We start from the raw sequence: 19,182 nt of genomic DNA, 5'->3' as shown, positions 1-19,182 counted from the left end.
CTCCAAATTAATCATTTGGCGTAGATGGGGTGTGTTTGAACCTGACTTCTCTATAATTTTTCCAAGATAAAATTACTTGTAGTCTCTTTGATGCACATAAATTATTTATTCCAGTAGCCTTCAAATCAGCTCGGGGCCAAGTTGTGCCTGGCACTGTACACATTCAGAACAGAGGCAGGCAGTCTCCTGCCCCAGAGAACTTCCAGTGTAAATAGCCAAGACAGACAAAGGCTAGGAGGGGAAACAGAGGCACAGAAGAAGTGGCTCACCCAAGGTTGCGCAGCAGGTCAGGAGCAGAGCTGGGACTAGAAGCCAGGTTTCATGACTCCTAAGCCAGTGCCTGAGCACCATGCTGCTTCTCAGACTGTCTCTTCGCAAATTTGCACAGTCATTAAAATCCCATTGGGGTCAGGCTACAACAGCTATTGCTACCAACAGTGGAACTGCCCCAATACGAGAGCCTACAACTCAGGAGAACTGGATTCTCCGCCACTACTTTGCTGGGCCAGTCACTTCCCTCCCTGTTCCTCAGTTTCCCCATCTGTAAAATGGGGATAGTGACACTGACCTCCTTTGTAAAGTGCTTTGAGATCTATGAATGAGAAGCTCTTTATAATAGCTAGGTGTTATTACTGTAAACATGGTATAAATCTCTAGCTGGATGGATGTAGTTAGGTAGAAAAGCTTTTTAGTGTCCGTTCTCATTTCTATAATGACATCCTGAGTGTAAACTGGGCATCCCTAGAAGTACACACTCTGATATCTATGTGTAATTGAAACACAAGGTGTGGTAGTATTTTGATATTATAAAGTGCTTTCCAGGCACTCTCTCTAAGGCATTTAACACATTAAACACATTACAGTAGATCACGTCTCCTGGCCCTGGAATACAGTAGTCTCTGGAGTGCAGCACGGTGATACCCATCTCTTGGGGTCAGTAAAGGATGGGTTTTAAAAGACACCTAATCCAAGTCCAAGATCGACTTTCTACAAAATTATGCTAATCTCTTGTGGTTGAGCTAGGTTTTGATGCAGGCATCACTGGACGAAATTCTATGGCCTTTGTTTTGGAGGTCAGACTAGATAATCAAAATGGTCCCTTCTAGCCTTAAAATCGACGAAGGCTACGGATATTTTTAGAACAGGCCATGAAGATAACTGCTCTCTCCAACTGGAACCACAAGGGGAGTTTTAGGAAGGCAAACCTCAGCGAGGATGCTAAAGGCATGTCTACACTTACTGGTAGATCGGCACTGCTGCAATCGATCAGCAAGTGTCGATTTAGCGGGTTTGGTGGAGACACACTAAATCGATGGGAGAGCACTCTCCCATCAATTAGTGTACTCCACCTTCCCGAGAAGCGTAAGGAAAGTCGACGGGAGACGCTCTCCCATTGACACAGCGCAGTGTAGCCACTGTGGTAAGTGGATATAACTACATCGACTTCAGTGACATTCAGTGACATAGTAATTGAAGTTGCATAACTTTGATCGATTTAGCATGGTAATGTAGACCTGCCCTAAGGCTAGCACCACTACTCTTGGGGAAAAATACCACAAAAGCCTTAATAGTCCTGAAAGGAGCACAGTGCTCCTATGACATGCTGGGGGGCCTGCTTCTCAACTGGCTCAGTGGGAATGAGGAACGCCACCTCTTCTTGTTCCCAATCTTCCCTCTCAGCATGCCAGCTCCTCTGACCAGGCCACGACTACTTTGAGCTCTGCCAAGCCCACCACCTGCTCTCCAAGTTCCTCGTGTTCTTCTGAGCAAGTGAACTGTTCACAGAATCTTATTTCATTTTGCAAAATGTTGCCAGCTTTCTCCACTCACCGCTGCATTCTCATTTTCAATGGAAGCATTTTGCAACATAAAAACACACATTTCCCATCCATTCCCAATTTATGTAAGACTTGATCATATGACACAAGTGTTACTGCTACTAGAGATGCTGCGAAACCAGCATAAGGTGGCTCTTGTATTAGGTTAAACAAAGTGTAAGCTGCTTGTGAATCACATACAAGAAATGATACCCTGCACTCCATTGCTCTTGTACAGTATGTGTTTTACTGCAGAACAAACTCATACATTTTACAAATGGAGAAGTTGTACTGGGTTGTAGACTGTTTCTAGGTATTCCTATGCAGTGTTCCCACAGTAAACAACCTGAATACAATGGAGTCTATTTCAGAAAAACAGTAACAGGGACTCAGCACTGTTATCTGCAATCAGTTGAGAGAGGCAAGCATCTTATGTCTGATTGTTTAAATGTCATTTAAAACACCTGATTCTGTTCCCATAGAGCACTGTTGCCAACAAAGACTGAGGGCAATGGAGTCACTCCTGATTTACACCAGTGTTATTGAGACCAGAATCGTCCTGCAGCATTAAAGGATGCTGTCAAGTTTTTATATCAGGGTGACAAGGACACTGGCAAACTTGTGAAATTCCTTGAAGGGCTTTCCTGGATATCAGGTTAGATAAAATATTCCATTTCACCACCGGCAGACCTTGCCATCAGCAAAAGCCTTGGATCTGGTGCACAGCAGTATTAGAGTGGTCCTTGTACACACTGGAAAAAGCTTGGGGCTTGTTTACAGCGAGGAAAATACAACAAGTTATTACACTCATTAACTAACACAATGTAAACTACTCCTTGTCTACACAGCATGCTTTTGTGTTTAACATCATGTTAGTGGGTCATGGCTAAACGTACAGCGCACCCTGGATTAATCATGACCCACTAATATGACTACAAACAAGTCAATGCTTGTCTACACTGACTGTCTTACATCATGTTAATTAACATTATAACATGACACATTTTCCTTGTGTGGCCATGCCCTTATAGTAAACTTCAGCTATGCTGGTTGAAATTTGAACTTGCTGAACTAGTTATTAAGTTCAGGCTGTAGCTGGAATGAAAACTGGCTTTTCCTTAAGACCGAGAAAACGTGCTTCCTGACCAATAATGCACCTCATAGCAATCTTCTCTTGGAGCCGTAACTGTGCCATGATACGTAATAGAGTTGTTGTATTTCTTAATGCGAGCTCAGAACTCAATTAATTACAGGAAATGCCTCACCAGCAGACAGGCTCTTACAGTGAATAGGTTGGCACAATTCACGTTAGCATATAGAAAACCTCAAATTATTGGATTCTGAGGGCCCGATCCTGAGCTGGTGTAAATCAGCAAAGCTCCAGTGAAGTTGACATAGTTGTGTCAGTTTATACCAGTTGAGGATCTGGCCCTGAGCATTCAAGACCTGAAGATTTCTCACAGAAAGAGCTCTAGCCAGGGTGAGAAGTTCCTCTGTGATGGAACACAATAAAAATTGCCATGAGCATGTGAAAGGTAGAGACTAGGAACTATCTCCATTCAGCCGGAGCCTGTTTAAGTGCTAATGTGCTGTGTGTTGTATGATCTACAAAGTGCTGAAGACCTAATAGAAAATAATCTGGGTTATCTGAAAATACATCAAAGTGAACTGAACCCTCGTGAAAGGTGCCGGATTGATAGTCCCGGAAATTGAAGCCCTCCATTTAGTCACAGAGCAGGGATGGCATGACTGTGGCAATGCAAGCTTCCCCCTCACTATCCTGCCAATGTGCCTCAAGCCTATTCTGGACAGAATACCTGCTTGAGGGAGGATAGAGGAAAGCTCAATATCCAATGAGTCTCCTTGGCTTCCTCACCAAGAATGTCAATGATGAGGGCCAATAGTGGGCCTGGTGCTTCTGCAGTGTAGAAGCCTACTCATTTCACTCATTCACCAAACTCATTTCACGTAGGCTAGCAGGAAGCCAAGGGAAACATGATTAATTTTTCACCTAGGCTGGATTTTAACTCATGACCTAAGAAGTGAAAGGGGCTTTGATCCCATTGACCAAGCCCATGAGCCATTTAAGTCCCCCAAGTTCCTCCCTTTAAAAAGAAATGAGAAAACAATTATGTAAAGCGGTCACCGGGCACAATGGATTCTCTTTAAACACACTGCCATAGATTTTCCTGCCCATAATAAGCAAAAGACCCTCTACTTGACAATTAAAATAGGTGTCATTAGCTCTAATTGACATTAAGGCAACCCGATTTCAACTGAGAAGCTCACTTTTGTCTTCTTTCTCTAGCAGGGATTTTTTACATGTGAGCATGAGAAGTAGAAGCAATGGTAAGTGCCACAGGCTGCAGAAGAAAAGTTTCCTGGAGCTGCTGCGATCTGCATCCCTGTAGAACCGAAAGCCGAGGTAGGAAAAGTACAGGTTGATAGGGAGTGAAATGAGCGGAAAATTCCATGTGGTGACATTGAGGATGGGGGCCACTGTTGAGAGTCCAATTAAGGCCAAGCAGTGACGCAGAGCAACCCGCCGGCACATTTCAGGATGGGTGACGGACATCATGCAGTATCCTCCTCGTGAGTAATCCTCCCGGAGGCCCCAGCTCAGGGCATTGAAATGAGGAAACTGCCAGGAATAGAGAATTCCTCCCAACAGCAATGCGCCTGCAAAAGGAAAGAAAAGGAAACATGCCTTAGAGTGTTCATCTTAGATCACTGCAAAGGAGCACTGCATACAACATTTCAACAACTATATGAATCTTACCCATACCACCAAGTGCTACCACTGCAGAGCTTATGACAACTGCCCCCCACTCCCATGGAACTAATCACTCATAAATAACCTATCACATTCAAATACTGTAAAGAAGTCAAGGGGATATTCTCCGTTTATCAGAAATTATGCATTTTTTGGAGAATTTTTTTTTTAAACTTGCATCAGAAATAAATTATTTGAAGAAACACCGTTTGCACCTGTCACCTCAATATCTAGGCACCAGTTCAGTTTCCACCTGGGGGTGATTTGTTGAAACTTAAGAGAAGTTTGGTAGAAGAATTTTTTTTACAGCCTCTAGGACACAAACTTCTCTCCAAAATTCCCTCACTGGAGCACTCAGAGCAGGAAAAACGCAGCAGAAGGAAGAAAGTGTGTGACAGGATAAGAAAAAGTTATTAACAAGATGAGTCCTACTCACTGAGATGCAGTGAGAAAAGGAGCCTACGCAGGAAACAGTCACATCCTGAAAACTGTGATACCAGTGAGGACAAAATAATTCAGAGGCTCAGCTGGAGTTTCTCCTTCTTCATTTTGTGAAGACTGCAAATTGCTCACAGGTGTAGAGGCTTCTCAACTGCTTAATCATTATATCCTGGGGTGACAAAGTACAAACATGGCAGAGCGGAGCAGAAGGCAGTAGAGAACTGCTTACTTACCAAGACCAACTCTGAATTCCGGCTTTAAATACAAAAGCACCTAACTGATGTATTCTTCAGGAACTCCTAAACATATATGGCTCCTGATCCAAAGCATGTTGAAATCAATGGGAGTCTAATTGACTCCAGTGGGCTTTGGAATGGGCCATCAGACTGGGCTATGTACAGGTGTGCCCCTCGTCCACACTAACATCACCTGTGAGAGTTCCACCTGTAGACTGTAAGGGACTGCGAAAGACTTTGTTACGGCCTAGCCAGGGAACTTTTGCTTTCTCGAGCCGAGAGGTTACTGTGGGACATAAATAGCTGTTTCGTTATTATAAAATAAAAATAGTTTTTAAAGGACACAGCTGCTTTGTTATTGTAAAAAATAATTCTTGAAGGACACGGCGGCTTTGCATGGCCCTTCTCCAGGTAGTAAAAAGCCCCCCTTTACAAAGCACCTAATTTTATATTCATAAGCTGTTTTTGTGCAATGCTTATTAATGTTGTCTGCCCCTCCGTCAGACTCCATCCCAGGCAAAGCTCTGGTGTGCTGAGTTCCCCATCTCTGTAACTGCAATGCTTGGAGTCCCCGTTGCAGGTAGGTCACTAACCTTCAATAAAGCCAATAACTCACAGCTATGTGTAAACCTCGTTTTTCTCAAAGTACTCCTGCCAGGCCTGTGGTGCTTCGAGCACCGTGGCCCAGAACATAGACCTTCCCTGTTGTTCCCTTCTCTTCTACCTCCCCTCCACCCCAGACGCAATATCCTATTTGCATCTTCCAACCTCCATGTGTTTGTCCTTTCTGGGAATGACCTCCCACTTCCACTTCCACGCTACCACCCCTTCTTGCTCATCTAATGAAAGCAGAATCAGGCTCCAACGTCAATGGCAAAATTTGGCTTCAATCAGAGGAAGATCAGGCCCTTTACTCCTTCCTAAAAGCTTGCCTCTTTCCAGAAGGAGTGAGTTCATAATAACTAACACAGACTAAGTCCCACCTCCACAAGTGACTTGGGCACCTAAGCCCCACATTTAATTATCTATGTCCCAGTTTTAGGTGCTGATGTGATCCACAAAATCACCAGGGCTCCCTAGGTACCCAAGTTTCTGCCTCCGAGCATGTGCACTGTTGCTTCTCTCAAGCGTCCGGATGCTCATCTCCCACCCAAGCTTCAGCATGATCCATGAACTGGGGGAAGACAGGTGGAGGAGTGCCTGTTTTGCCAATAGGGCCTATCCAGTAGGTATGCTCTGAGCACTCTGAAGATATCAGACCCCATTCAAAACCCAGTAGGAGGAGGAGCAACAGCCCACCTTCTAGCTCTGTGGTTAGAGCACACACCCAGGATGGGGGAGACCCAAGTTCAATTCCCCACTCTGCTCAAGGAGGAGAAAGGATCTGAACAGAGGATTTCCCACTTCTCAGGAGAGCACTCTAACCACATCTATTCTGATGTGGGTCGCTCTCGATCTCCCACATTTAATCTGCTCCGCTGTGTATAAATAGTCATTAAGCCTGACAGAGAGAATGAGTATGAGAATGACTCTATAGCCTGAGTATTAGGTACCCACCCGGGAGGTGGCAGACCCAAGGTCCAATTCCCCTGCTCCAATGATTCTTTAGTTATTGATCAAAGAGCAATAGATGTGCAGTGCCTAAGTCCCTTTGTGGATTGAGGCCTAAGTTATTTCCTCAGTGATTCAGGTTTTCTCTGGGTCTGTTTTGGTTGTGAATTCCTTGGGGTTGGGAATGTCGATCTTTCTGTCTTGTACAGCATAGTGTCATTGTTACCCTCCTCCAAATAATAATCCAGGCTGGTACCAAGGCCCATAGCTCATACCACCCCAACCAGCCAGAGGATGTCACTGCTGCATCATCAAAAATCTAAATATAAGGGCAGTTTTCTAGCTGCCTATAAGATGCCATGAGAGACAAGGTGGATGAGATAACATCTTTTTTTTGGACTGGTGAGAGAAACAAGCTTTTGAGCTTACACAGCGTCCAGACCTGAAGAAGAGTTTGTGTAAACTCAAAAGCTTGTCTCTATCCCAGACAGAAGTTGGTCCAATAAAAGATATTACCTTACCTACCTTGTCTCTCTAATCTCCTGGGACCAATATCACATTTTTTTAAAATTATGAATACATTTTTGCCATTTTGTGAGTTCCATGTCCCTGGTAGCTGCTTACATTAAGTACAGAGACAAGGAAGGGCTACCAGAATAGGAATTCAGATCCTTGGACAATGTAGTTAGTAGGAGAATTACAGGCAAGCATGGGCTAAGATTTTAAAATGTGATTAGTGATATTTGGGTATCCAACTCAAGACTCCTTGAAGGGGCCTGATTTTCAGAAAGGCAATGTCCAACACTTTCTGAAAATCAGAACCCTTTAAGATGATGAGTTGGGCACCCAAATATCACTAGTAACTTTTGAAAATCTTGGCCATGGCACACACAACACCATTTTAAAAGTCTGGTGAGAATCAGGATTGATGCTTCTTCATTGAAATCAAAGAAAGTTTCTCCACTGACTTTGAAAGGCAGCAGGATTGAGCCTATAAACAGTACATCTCTGTAGTATTTGTTTCTTTAGGTTTTTCCTCTTCAACTGAAATACTTGCTCCCGAAGGCAGGATACCAGACTTGATGAACCAAAGATAGTAATACTCTGCACTTTTGTAGGATTTTTTATCTTCAAAGGGCTTTACAAAGGGCTTTCATTATTTCTCACAACACCCAAGGAGATAAGTTACAATTATCCACCATATGGGGAAACTGAGGTAGGGACAGAATCAGAGCAAGAATTAATACATGCAAGTTCTTTCTGGTTCCCCTCTCTTTGATCTGATATGACAAGCCCTATGTTCCTGTGCCTTTGGTCTGTAACAGAGAGTCTTCACTTATGAAGTTGTTCAATCTTTGGTGTGCAGCCAACCCCCAAAAAGCATACAAAACCTCAAACACACTGGAAACTGTAGTAATTCCCTCACTATAACACCACATTTTCAATTAAAAAAATCATCTTGAGGCAACTTTTACATACAAACAAACCAGCCAGAACTACTTTGAGACTGAATTCCCATTTGCAAAGATCTGGCTTTAGTGTGAGCGACTTTGGAGTTTTTAACTACTTTTATTACATCACTACTTCAGAAATAACGGATATTTTATAGAGAAGCTAAACAGTAAAACAATTTAACAGGCCCTTATGGGGATTTTAATTGATCCAAACCTGGAGCTGCATTTCCCCCCTGATTTCACTGGTGATCCTTTTGTTAGTTTTCCATATGCCTTGCTGACTTTGTTGGGTTTCCAAAAACTGCTAAGTGTCATGTACATCCTGACTTAATTGGAAAACAGGAGAGGACGTACTCCAGTGTCAAATGAGCCCTGGCTAGGGACATTACAAACTTCCAGCCAATGACAAGAATTAAAAGACTCGAATTGCTTGACAAACATTAACTATATCATAAATATGTCAATGGTGTTTGTAAGCAATGTTATTACTTGAAGGACTATAGCTGAAGAATGGGCCAGTTCACTATTCTATAGACTGCACTGGTTTCCCTGTGGAGTTCTTGATAGCTGTGAATATAGGTATAACTAGCATAAATGATTTCTCTCTATGGAGTTTAATTATGGTGAGATCAGATTAGTTAGTTCACATCCGTGATACATTCCATTGGCATCTTCTCAGAGTTGGCACAGTATGATACAAGGCCTAGCTGGTTCATAAGTGTAAGAACTGCCTTTTTTTTTTTTAAATAGTTTGTTAAAGCCAGGAGTTTGGAAACACCAGTTTAAAACCAGAAATACCTTGGCCTTCATAAGCTCCATTGGTTTCTCTGTGGCACTGGTAATAGCAGTGAATACAGGTATACCAATTTGTAACCCTTATAAAATCTTTCAGCTTCTCTACAGGCTTTATTAACTGGGAGCCCACAAATATCAAACTCTCTGGACTTTGCAGAGTTTGTAATAGTTGTGAGTTCAGGAACAGCCATGACCATCGCAAACTCCATCCACTTCTCCAGGGGGAGATCATTACAAATGCTGATGATTTGGCCAAGGAATTTTGTTAGATTTCTGAAACTCCATTGCCCTCCCACCTTTGCAGTCATTTTCACCAGTGTAAAATGTGACCATTCTGACTGGGATCATTTCAATTCCCACTTTTCAATGGTTTAAATGATCACACAAGAAATAGGGTAACAGAAAACCAGGTCCAGTCTCCATAAACTTAAAGGCACAGACTGTGATGAACATTAAACTTCAGTGTCTAAGATTTAACTGTTAGCAGTTTTCTTACTGCTTTAATTTTAAATACATTCTAATGGCAATAATACATTTCTTGACAAATATAGCAAGCTGAAACATCTTCTGAATTTTTTGTTTAAGTGAGATGCAGCCAAAATGTTAACTATTAATCAAGTTTTTCCCCCCTCCTTGTATGAAGAAAAGGTTACTGTTGCTTGTTAAGGTTTTGAGGTTCCATAAAATGTTTCTTATATAGGGGAAAGTGCAAAATCCCAAAACATTTCACAAGGCCTCAAGGTAAGAAATTGTAAGGTGTCAAAAACGTTTTTGGTCAAAATTTGAGAGGGATGAGTGATTTTGGGCTCCCAAATGGACACACCCCTAAAGGGTCTGATTTCCAGAAAGCACCGAGTACTCTCCCTCTGAGAACTCGCTCTTTACGTTGTCAAATTGGTCACCCAAAAATCAAGCCAACCAAAATCACTAGTCACTTTTGAAAATCTCTACCTCTGTTCTTTAGTGTCTATGGAATGTGCCAGAACAACATCTCTGGATTATTAGTAGTTTTATTAATTATTTGTAATACCGCAGCTCCAAGGAGCCCTAGTCATAGACCAGAACCCCACTGTGCTAGGTGCTGTACAAACACAGAACAAAAAGATGGTAAATCCTCCATCACCAAACTGCCCCATCATTGTGCTTCAATGACTATTTGCTGAAGGGCCCAAATTTCAGGTCACTAGAGCAGTTCAGTCTCTGGGCCCACTCAGTCCTTGGACTCTCTGCCATTACAAGTAACAAGGTTTTTTATTAAGTGAATACCTGTGGAGTAGGACCTGAACTCTGATAACTGATTCACTTCACACAGGGCACTGGACAACCATCAGATGTCAACAATGTCTGGTCACTGCAAACCTGGGCCCTCATTAGAATTCGTGATCATACATGAAAGGTTCTACTCTCTATTACTAATTCCCTGAACAACCCAATAAGGATAACACAGTCTGTTCACATTAACTATGGGAATACTGAGTTGCGTGGCTAAGAGGAAAAGTCAGAAGGAGATCGCAACTGCAGCATTATTTTGAACAGACACTCCTTTTTTTTGGACAAAAAAGAGAAGTCCAGACCCAGCTCCACACTCACTTACTGCAAAGGATGGCATATTTTGGATACTTTTTGACATTAATATCTTGACGATATTACATTTGTTAAGCAGTCAGTTGAAATTCATATCCTGCATTTCACTGATTTACCTACAAACTATACACTGTATAGTGATGATTTCATCCACCATCACAAGGCAGCCACCTCTGGGATTAAAAGCAGCAGCTGTTAAACAATTCACATTAGTTTAGGTCAGGGAGAGAAGAATACTCTTTGCAGTTAACTTCTCCCACCATGCTCCGAGGGAAATTTCTGAAGGCAGGCTGTTGCAGAGGAGAGATTTGGTCAGGACACCATTTTTAGCCCTCTTGGTCTTACAAAATGTGCATGTACTTTTTAGTGACCACAAGTGATCAGGACCCCCTGCTCTGTCTCATCTTAAAGACGATACCTCCAGCAACATGGTGTCCCTGAGTATTGCTTAAATACTGACTCAAAAAAGGGGAGAGGGCCACCTACTGACAGGAAAACCCACTTGCATGAGGTGGTGTTGGTGTGAGAGGTGCCCCATCTAATTATTGACCTGATCTGGCATGAAATTCATGACATTGTTTCAAACAGCTTTGTCGTCATTTGGGTGTTTGCAGTATAAACCCCAAATATTTCTTCTAACAATGCCATATTTCTTGTACCAAGATTGCACCGAACAGATATAAGCTCACTAAACACAAATCAGCCTAGAAAGGTTCATGTAACATGCAACAACGAACCGCATTGACTAAAAGAGAAGGGATTGACATCTTCACTATAATGCATTGGCTCCACGGCAGCACAGGGAAACAAAGTTATTTTAGGAGTACAGAGACCAATACGAAAAGGAGTACTTGTGGCACCTTAGAGACTAACAAATTTATTAGAGCAAATTTATTAGAGCTACAGCTCACTTCAGCTCACGAAAGCTTATGCTCTAATAAATTTGTTAGTCTCGAAGGTGCCACAAGTACTCCTTTTCTTTTTGCGAATACAGACTAACACGGCTGCTACTCTGAAAAGAGACCAATACGTACATTACATTCCGGTAAATGCACTAAGAGCATGAATAGCTTATTCTCTATCCCTACCCCACTCACTGTTCTTTTGACTAAGCAGAGAGTCTTCTAGTCCATAAAAGCATGGTGGTTTGCAGAACACTGGTTACATCTGCCCAAGTTGGGGCAAACAGGTGTTGACTGTCATCAATACAACAAAAAAGGGGGGGGGGGAAGTGTGATCTGGGGTTGCAAATCAGTATGGATTTGTTCCCTTTTCTGTCTCTTTTTTGGCCCCTATATGTATGACTGGGAAGTGGCCAACTAGGCATGTAAAATAAACATAGAATGGTTAAAATATCAGCTCCAAAACAGATGTTGAAATCTTACTGCATTTCCCAAAGCTGGTGTTTACTGCCTTGGCAACCTAAGAATGCTGTTTTGCTTAAAGCACAATTTTAGTAATTCTTCTGCCTTGAATAATGTGAAGGAATTTTAAAATTATTTCCAGACTTTGGTAGCTGACTGACACATTAGGGGAAAGCACTGGCCTTTTGTCTCAAGGAAACTGGGTATGAGTTTGGCTCATGTCAGAAGTGAAAGGTTTGAAAGTCTAAGCTTAGCTTTTAATGGACTGTAGTCAGAAAACAACCACACATAGCTCCCTTTGATATGACACAACTGGCTCTCCTTAGTTAAAAGATGTTGAACAAATTACTTCTCTTTAATCCAGACAAGGTAAATTAGAACTGGGAGACTTGAATTAGTCCAGCTGCAGCCATCTGCCTATGGGTAAACTTGATTTTCCAGGCTTTGTATTCCTCACCTTTCTTAATTAATCCTAAACTCTTTGTAGTCCTGCATGATTTTTTATAGAAAGTTACCCAACAGAAAAGGCATTCGATGCTCCCTGAAAGACATCTTTTACCCCTTGCTTAATCTCAGTTTTGTGTTTGTTTTCAGCCAAAATTTAACATGCCCAGGCACTTTCCATTGAGAATCTGTAAGTGTACAACCGTTGTAGGCCTGGAGAAAGATTTTAGAGTTCAGTTATGGTATCTTGTCTTTCCCCATAACTTATCATTCTAGACTGAGATTCAATGCAATACCAGCCCCAAAAATGTACTCTTCCATGGACTTGGGGATGAAGAACTATGATTCTTAGGTGGATGTGGAAGCTGATTCCTAAAGTGGCATTATTGTCAGTCTTCAAAGACATTGGCTATTCTATCAATCTACACAGCCATCGCTAATACACACATATATGGGCTGTCAAGCAATTAAAAACATTAATCATGATTAAGCGCATGCTAAAAAAATTAATTGTGATTAATCGTGCGATTAATTGCACTGTTAAACAATAGAATACCAATTATTTAAATATTTTTGGATGTTTTCTACATTTTCAAATATTGATTTCAATTACAACACAGAATTCAAAGTGTACAGTGCTCACCTTATATTTATTTTTTATTACAAATATTTGTGCCATAAAAAACAGAAGAAATAGTATTTTTCAAGTCACCTCATACAGGTATTGTAATATAATCTCTATCATGAAAGTTGAACTTACAAATATAGAATTATGTATAAAAAATAACTTCATTCAAAAATAAAACAGTGTAAAACTTTAGAGCCTACAAGTCCACTCAGTCCTACTTTTTGTTCAGCCAGTCACTCAGACAAACAAGTTTGTTTACATTTGCAGGAGATAATGCTGCCTGCTTCTTCTTTACAATGTCACCTGAAAGTGAGAACACACGTTTGCATGGCACTGTTGTAGCCAGCACTGCAAGATATTTATGTGCCAGATGTGCTAAAGATTCATATGTCCCTTCATCTTCAACCACCATTCCAGAGGACATGCGTGAATGCTGAAGACAGGTTCTGCTTGATAACAATCCAAAGCAGTGCAGGCCGACGCACTTTCACTTTCATCATGTGAATAAGATGCCACCAGCAGATGGTTGATTTTCTTTTTTGATGGTTCGGGTTCTGCAGTTTGCGTATTGGAGTGTTGCTCTTTTAAGACTTCTGAAAGCATGCTCCAAACCTCGTCCCTCTCAGATTTTGGATGGCACTTCAGATTCTTAAACCTTGGGTTGAGTGCTGTAGCTATCTTTAGAAATCTCACATTGGTACCTTCTTTGCGTTTTGTCAAATCTGCAGTGAAAGTGTTCTTAAAACAAACAACATGTGCTGGGTCATCATCCAAGACTGCTATAACATGAAATATATGGCAGAATGCGGGTAAAACAGAGCAGGAGACATACTATTCTCTCCCAAGGAGTTCAGTCAAAATTCAATTAATGCATTATTCTTTTAACAAGCGTCATCAGCATGGAAGCATGTCCTCTGGAATGGCGGCTGAAGCATGAAGGGGCATATGAATATTTAGCATACCTGGTATGTAAATACCTTGCAATACTGGCTACAAAAGTACCATGCGACCTTCTGTTCTCACTTTCAGGGGACACTGTAAATAAGAAGAGGGCAGCATTATCTCCTGTAAATATAAACAAACTTGTTGTCTTAGTGACTGGCTGAATAAGAAGTAGGATTGAGTGCACTTGTAGGCTCTAAAATTTTACATTGTTTTGTTTTTGAGTGCAATTATGTAACAAAAAAAATCTACATTTGTAAGTTGCACTTTCACAATATAGAGATTGCATTATGGTACTTGAATTGAAAAATGTGATGTGAATTGAAAAATACTATTTCTCATTTATCCTTTTTACAGTGTAAATATTTGTAATCAAAATAATAATATAAAGTGAGCACTGAACACTTTGAATTCTGTGTTGTAATTTAAGTCAATATATTTGAAAATGTAGAAAAACATTCAAAAATATTAAATTTTAATTGGTATTCTATTGCTTAGCAGTGCAATTAAAACTGCGATTAATCGCAATTAATTTTTTTTAATCGTGCCTAATTTTTTTGAGTTAATCGCGTGAGTGCAGTACTGTACAGCAAACATATCCATACATCTCTGGGCATGATTATGTCATCTGCGTCACAGCTGCGCTGCCTTGGAACACAGATATTTTTCTCCTTTAACCTGATGGCAGAATTTTCTTCTTGGGAGTGAGAGGTGGAGCTTGTGATCCTCTCCCCTCAATTAGTTTCAGGGACAGAAAATGCTGTTTGGGGTGCGTGAGTTGGCCTGCGTCCTATTATCTATGTACAAAATGTTGCACAGGGATGTTTTTAAAATAACGTCATTTAGGAAAAAATGCAGGCTGACATTTAACTGTCAATGTCCACTGTTCTTTTTGGGGATGGGAGTGGGATTACCTCCATACGATAGAAATCTCCATGTGTGACCACAGAACATTCTCAAGCATCAAGGCATCTCAGAGTTGTACATTCAGTAGTCTTAGCAAGACTAACTGATGATAGAATTCCACTGTATTTCACAGCTCTAATATTTCTGCAGTGGTGGCGTGGTAAGCCTTCAGCCGGCATTTTTTTCTACTACAAACAGAATACACTATTGATTGTGTCAGTTGACATGTGAGTGGCTGAGTAGCCTTGAGGAGAAAAAAAATGTATCCCTTCTAAAGCTTGTTGCATTTATATAAGGTCTCCACACTGCACACAATAGGACTGACTATCAATGTAGCCTTACATGGCTCTATGCTCCAGCCTCCATGTTCACTGATAATTGTGTGCTTTCAAGGTTATATGGTTATGTAAACTAAGGGCAAGGGGGAAAAAATCCCAAACCAAAAAAGCTTCATGGTCATGGGTTTCAATAGCCGTTTCTTTTGAAGGGTGGCACAAAGGACCTGTGGAACAGGACTGCTTCAGTGGAGCAATAGACTTCTGTGCCGGAGTACATAAAGGGAAGGGAATGTTGTATCTGTATATGAACTGCAAGCAGAACAAAAGGAAGATCTTAAATATTCACTGGAAATGGGAAATAAAGGTAGTAATGAGATTTCCATCTTGAGGTCTTCTTTGGGACAACCTCTAAAGGAAACAGTCCAATAGATTTCTTCGGGTTGTGTTCCCCATGTGTATATAATATGTGTGTGTGCGTGTGGGTGTACACACACACACACACAATTTTTTACATTATACTGTAGACCCACACACATGCTGCTGAAGGCCTCATAGTTGTAATATCTTTCAGTGTGAATGCAAGATGACCTTTTGCTCTTTGTGGAAGACCCGGATTAGAGAGGAAGACATGGGTAGTATGGAAGAAGCAGTTGGACATATTGTTTGTGGATTCTCTGGCAGTCTGATTAAGAAGTTAGTCCAAGACTGCTTTTGAAGGACAACAATGACCTGATTTGATTAATCTTAGCGAGCTTTAGTATCATGTCTATTGCCTCAAACGTGATTGCGTGACTGAAATGACTCAGGCGTTTACAGGTGCAAGTATGTTTAGAGAGTTTCTGCAGAAGTGTCTCAAAGTAACATTTTCAGCCAAGTACTAAAAACTTCCATAGCCACAGATGGGGTTACACTCAAAGGCACTTCAGCCTTTCTTTGCAGCTACTAGGCTGGCTCATTGAAGTCAGAGTCTTTACTGAATCCTGCTGCTGTTTTGGTGCCCCCTACTGGCACAGACTGGGGCACCGCGACAGCTGCCCCACACAGTTCAATATTGTTCATCTGGAAGATGAAAGCACTGTGCGGGTAACAGCTGTGCATGATGCATAGAATTGGGATAACGGTGAATTTATTTGACTTTGATTTCATCTTTCAGACTGAGTCAGTCCCCCAAGGTGCCTCCATGGTGGAATCACCACTTCTTTTGTGTCTCACATGACGAAAAAAACCACAGAATAATTCACTGACTTTTGTCTTAAATTTAAAACAGCTGCCTACTAGCACTGCCCATCTGCCTCAGTTTTTACCCACACCGAGCACACTTCTGGGCCGCCAGCTTCCTATGCTCATATGTCAATGACATTAATCTCTCTACCTTCCCATGAAACAGAGTAAGAACTCCATCATCATCTTATCTTTGAAGAGAAGTGAAACCCTAAAAGGCTTGATTTTGTTAGCAAAGACCCCAGGAACATTATAATCTAGTCTTGCTGTGGGCACCAAAAGCTCTCACAATAGACCTGCATCCACATCAATAGGCTTTTAAAAATTCAAACTGTTTAGTCAAAAAGACAGTGTGAAAGAAAGAAAAACACAAAGGGCTATAATATTTATTTCAACCACAATTATGTTTTTGCTTTACCTCTCTCTTCCTGGCAGACAAGGGCTATACCGGAAAAGATATCAGAAACTGTCCTTTGTCAGGTTTCATAGTAGCAGCCATGTTAGTCTGTATTCGCAAAAAGAAAAGGAGTACTTGTGGCACCTTAGAGACTAACAAATTTATTAGAGCATAAGCTTTCGTGAGCTGTAGCTCACAAAAGCTTATGCTCTAATAAATTTGTTAGTCTCTAAGGTGCCACAAGTACTCCTTTTCTTTTTGTCCTTTGTCAGGTCATGACACAGCCCCCTCTCTCTCCTTCTCTTCTCTTTTTTGTTACTAAAATCATCCATCTGCAAAATGTCACTTGCAGATAAGAACTGTCCATTTTTAAATCCCCATTTGTAAATAGATGTTGGCTGACATAATTAATGTCTACCATACAACACAATTTGAATTACAAAGTAAAGGCAATTTAAAAGTCAGCTTCCACATGATTACCATTGATACTCAGTCTATAAATTCCATGGCCCCAGGAATTATTTAAATTTCCGAAAATGAATGAAAATCAGTACAAGATGTCTTTCAGGAAAGAGAGACCAGAAGTGGAGCATCTGAGATAAACTAAATAGTCTCTTGAGATAAACATTCCTTGGTGCAGTAATACCTATGGCTCCAGGCCACCATGGGGCTGCAATGTCTGCTATGCTGTCAAGACTGTTATCTGCTATGCCACCACCACCTACTCAGAACAAATCCCCTTAACTGATAAAGCACATTATGCTGAAGACCCTTGCTTGTCATGTCTATTGAACTGGGTGGTTTATATGAATGCTGTGGCACTGAACTACTCGGTTCTAAAACCTGAGGAGGTTTCAGTTGGTTGGGATCAAGGCACCACTGCATCAGTGTATGGAGTTCATTGAAATGAAAAATCTTAAGGCAGCTTGTGGCCCTTGGAGCTGGGAATATTCACTATAAATTCTATTTTGCTATATTTGCTAATTAGGGAAAAAAGCAGTCAAAACTGACAATGAATACTTCTAGCAACAAGCAAGCAGCAGCATGAATGTAATTTAAAGCACATATGTGGCTGTTCTCTTTTGTGCTAAAATAAATAACTCTATGTTATTTCCTACAGACATCTGTACTACTGAACAAACTATAAGTTCAACAGTCACTCATGTATAATGGGCAGAAGGAGTGCTTAACGTGGGTCTCAGCCAGAAGGAGAATCTAAAACAAAGAGAGAAAAGCTGTACCAGTGCTTTCCTCTGACCTTATCCTAACGCTTATGATTTAAAACAAATTTGCTGTGATTCTCCCCTTCGTCAAAGTGAAACAAGTCACTTCAGAGCCTGGCTTTATTAGTCAAACAAATAACCTTTTATTTAACTGGAAGGAAATAGCACCACAAAGGAACAGTAGGAGGGGCTTTCAAGGAAGCAAATGTGGCACTGCAAACCACTGTTTGGCAGCAAAGCTATATATAAATAGACCAGATATGTGATGGTGAGAAGCATGTGGTAAGTGGCATTTATCATACATCTTTGATTACCGCACCTGCATTCTGCTCACCCTTAGGACTGAAACCTGTCCTTAGGACTTATGTTCACATTCCAAATCTCCCAGCAGTTTCAAATAGACACCATTTAAAAATACCAACTTTCCATAGAAATGTTTCCTTCTTTCTCCTGAAATGTGTATTCTGTCTCAAATTACATTGGCCCCAGTTCCAGGCTAGACGACGTTCATTGACATCTTTAAGTGCTGATCTCTCAAGACCCATCAGGGCTAGAAATGGCAGCAACAGGCCACGGGACGCGTTTTGTAAAGCACTTTGAGATCTACTGATGAAAAGAGGCATGTAAGAGCGAAAACAACGAGGAGTGCTTGTGGCACCTTAGAGACTAACAATTTTATCTGGGCATAAGAGCGAGGCATTGTTATTATTGGAAATAGGAGAATCCCAGACTTCCAATGGGAAATGCAACACCTACTTCTTATCTTGGAAGTTGCTGAGACACCAGACTTTGAAGTTGTGGCATTTTAATGTGCATTTATTTTGGAAAATAGAAACAAATTCCTAAATGGACTTTGGAAATAAAAAAAAGGTTGGTCAAATCTGAGGCTTTTGGAACTAAACCCGACTTATTTTCTTTACCTCTGCTGAAGTCTAGATGTTATAAAGGCTGTTTCAAAAACTGCACCTTCAGCTCAAGAACCGCAATCCAGGAAGTGTCTTAAATTATGGCAAAGGAACAACATGATCTTTCAGCAGTAAGCCCTTCCCGAACCATGTCAGTAACATTTGCTGTCCTCTGATATATGCAAGTAGGGCAGTGATGGCTATACAAGTTTGCCCACCAAAG

General features: G+C 41.1%; 1 protein-coding gene across 2 annotated transcripts in view; it reads right to left on the bottom strand.

Annotated features, from left to right (window-relative positions):
• Positions 1 to 2,045: 2,045 nt before the first annotated feature.
• LOC119843103 (protoheme IX farnesyltransferase, mitochondrial) overlaps positions 2,046 to 19,182 on the bottom strand; it is a 175,893-nt gene continuing 158,756 nt past the window's right edge. For both annotated transcript variants that reach the window (XM_038372006.2, XM_043496416.1), the window contains one exon: positions 2,046 to 4,496. In XM_038372006.2, the coding sequence (XP_038227934.1) occupies positions 4,090 to 4,496 (407 nt within the window). In that variant the 3' untranslated portion in view covers positions 2,046 to 4,089. The remainder of the gene's footprint in view (positions 4,497 to 19,182) is intronic.

Source organism: Dermochelys coriacea, chromosome 14 (assembly GCF_009764565.3).
Source record: "Dermochelys coriacea isolate rDerCor1 chromosome 14, rDerCor1.pri.v4, whole genome shotgun sequence".
NCBI lineage: Eukaryota > Metazoa > Chordata > Testudines > Dermochelyidae > Dermochelys > Dermochelys coriacea.
The sequence above is the reverse complement of the archived record's forward strand: the minus strand, read 5'-3'. Positions and strand labels throughout refer to the sequence as shown.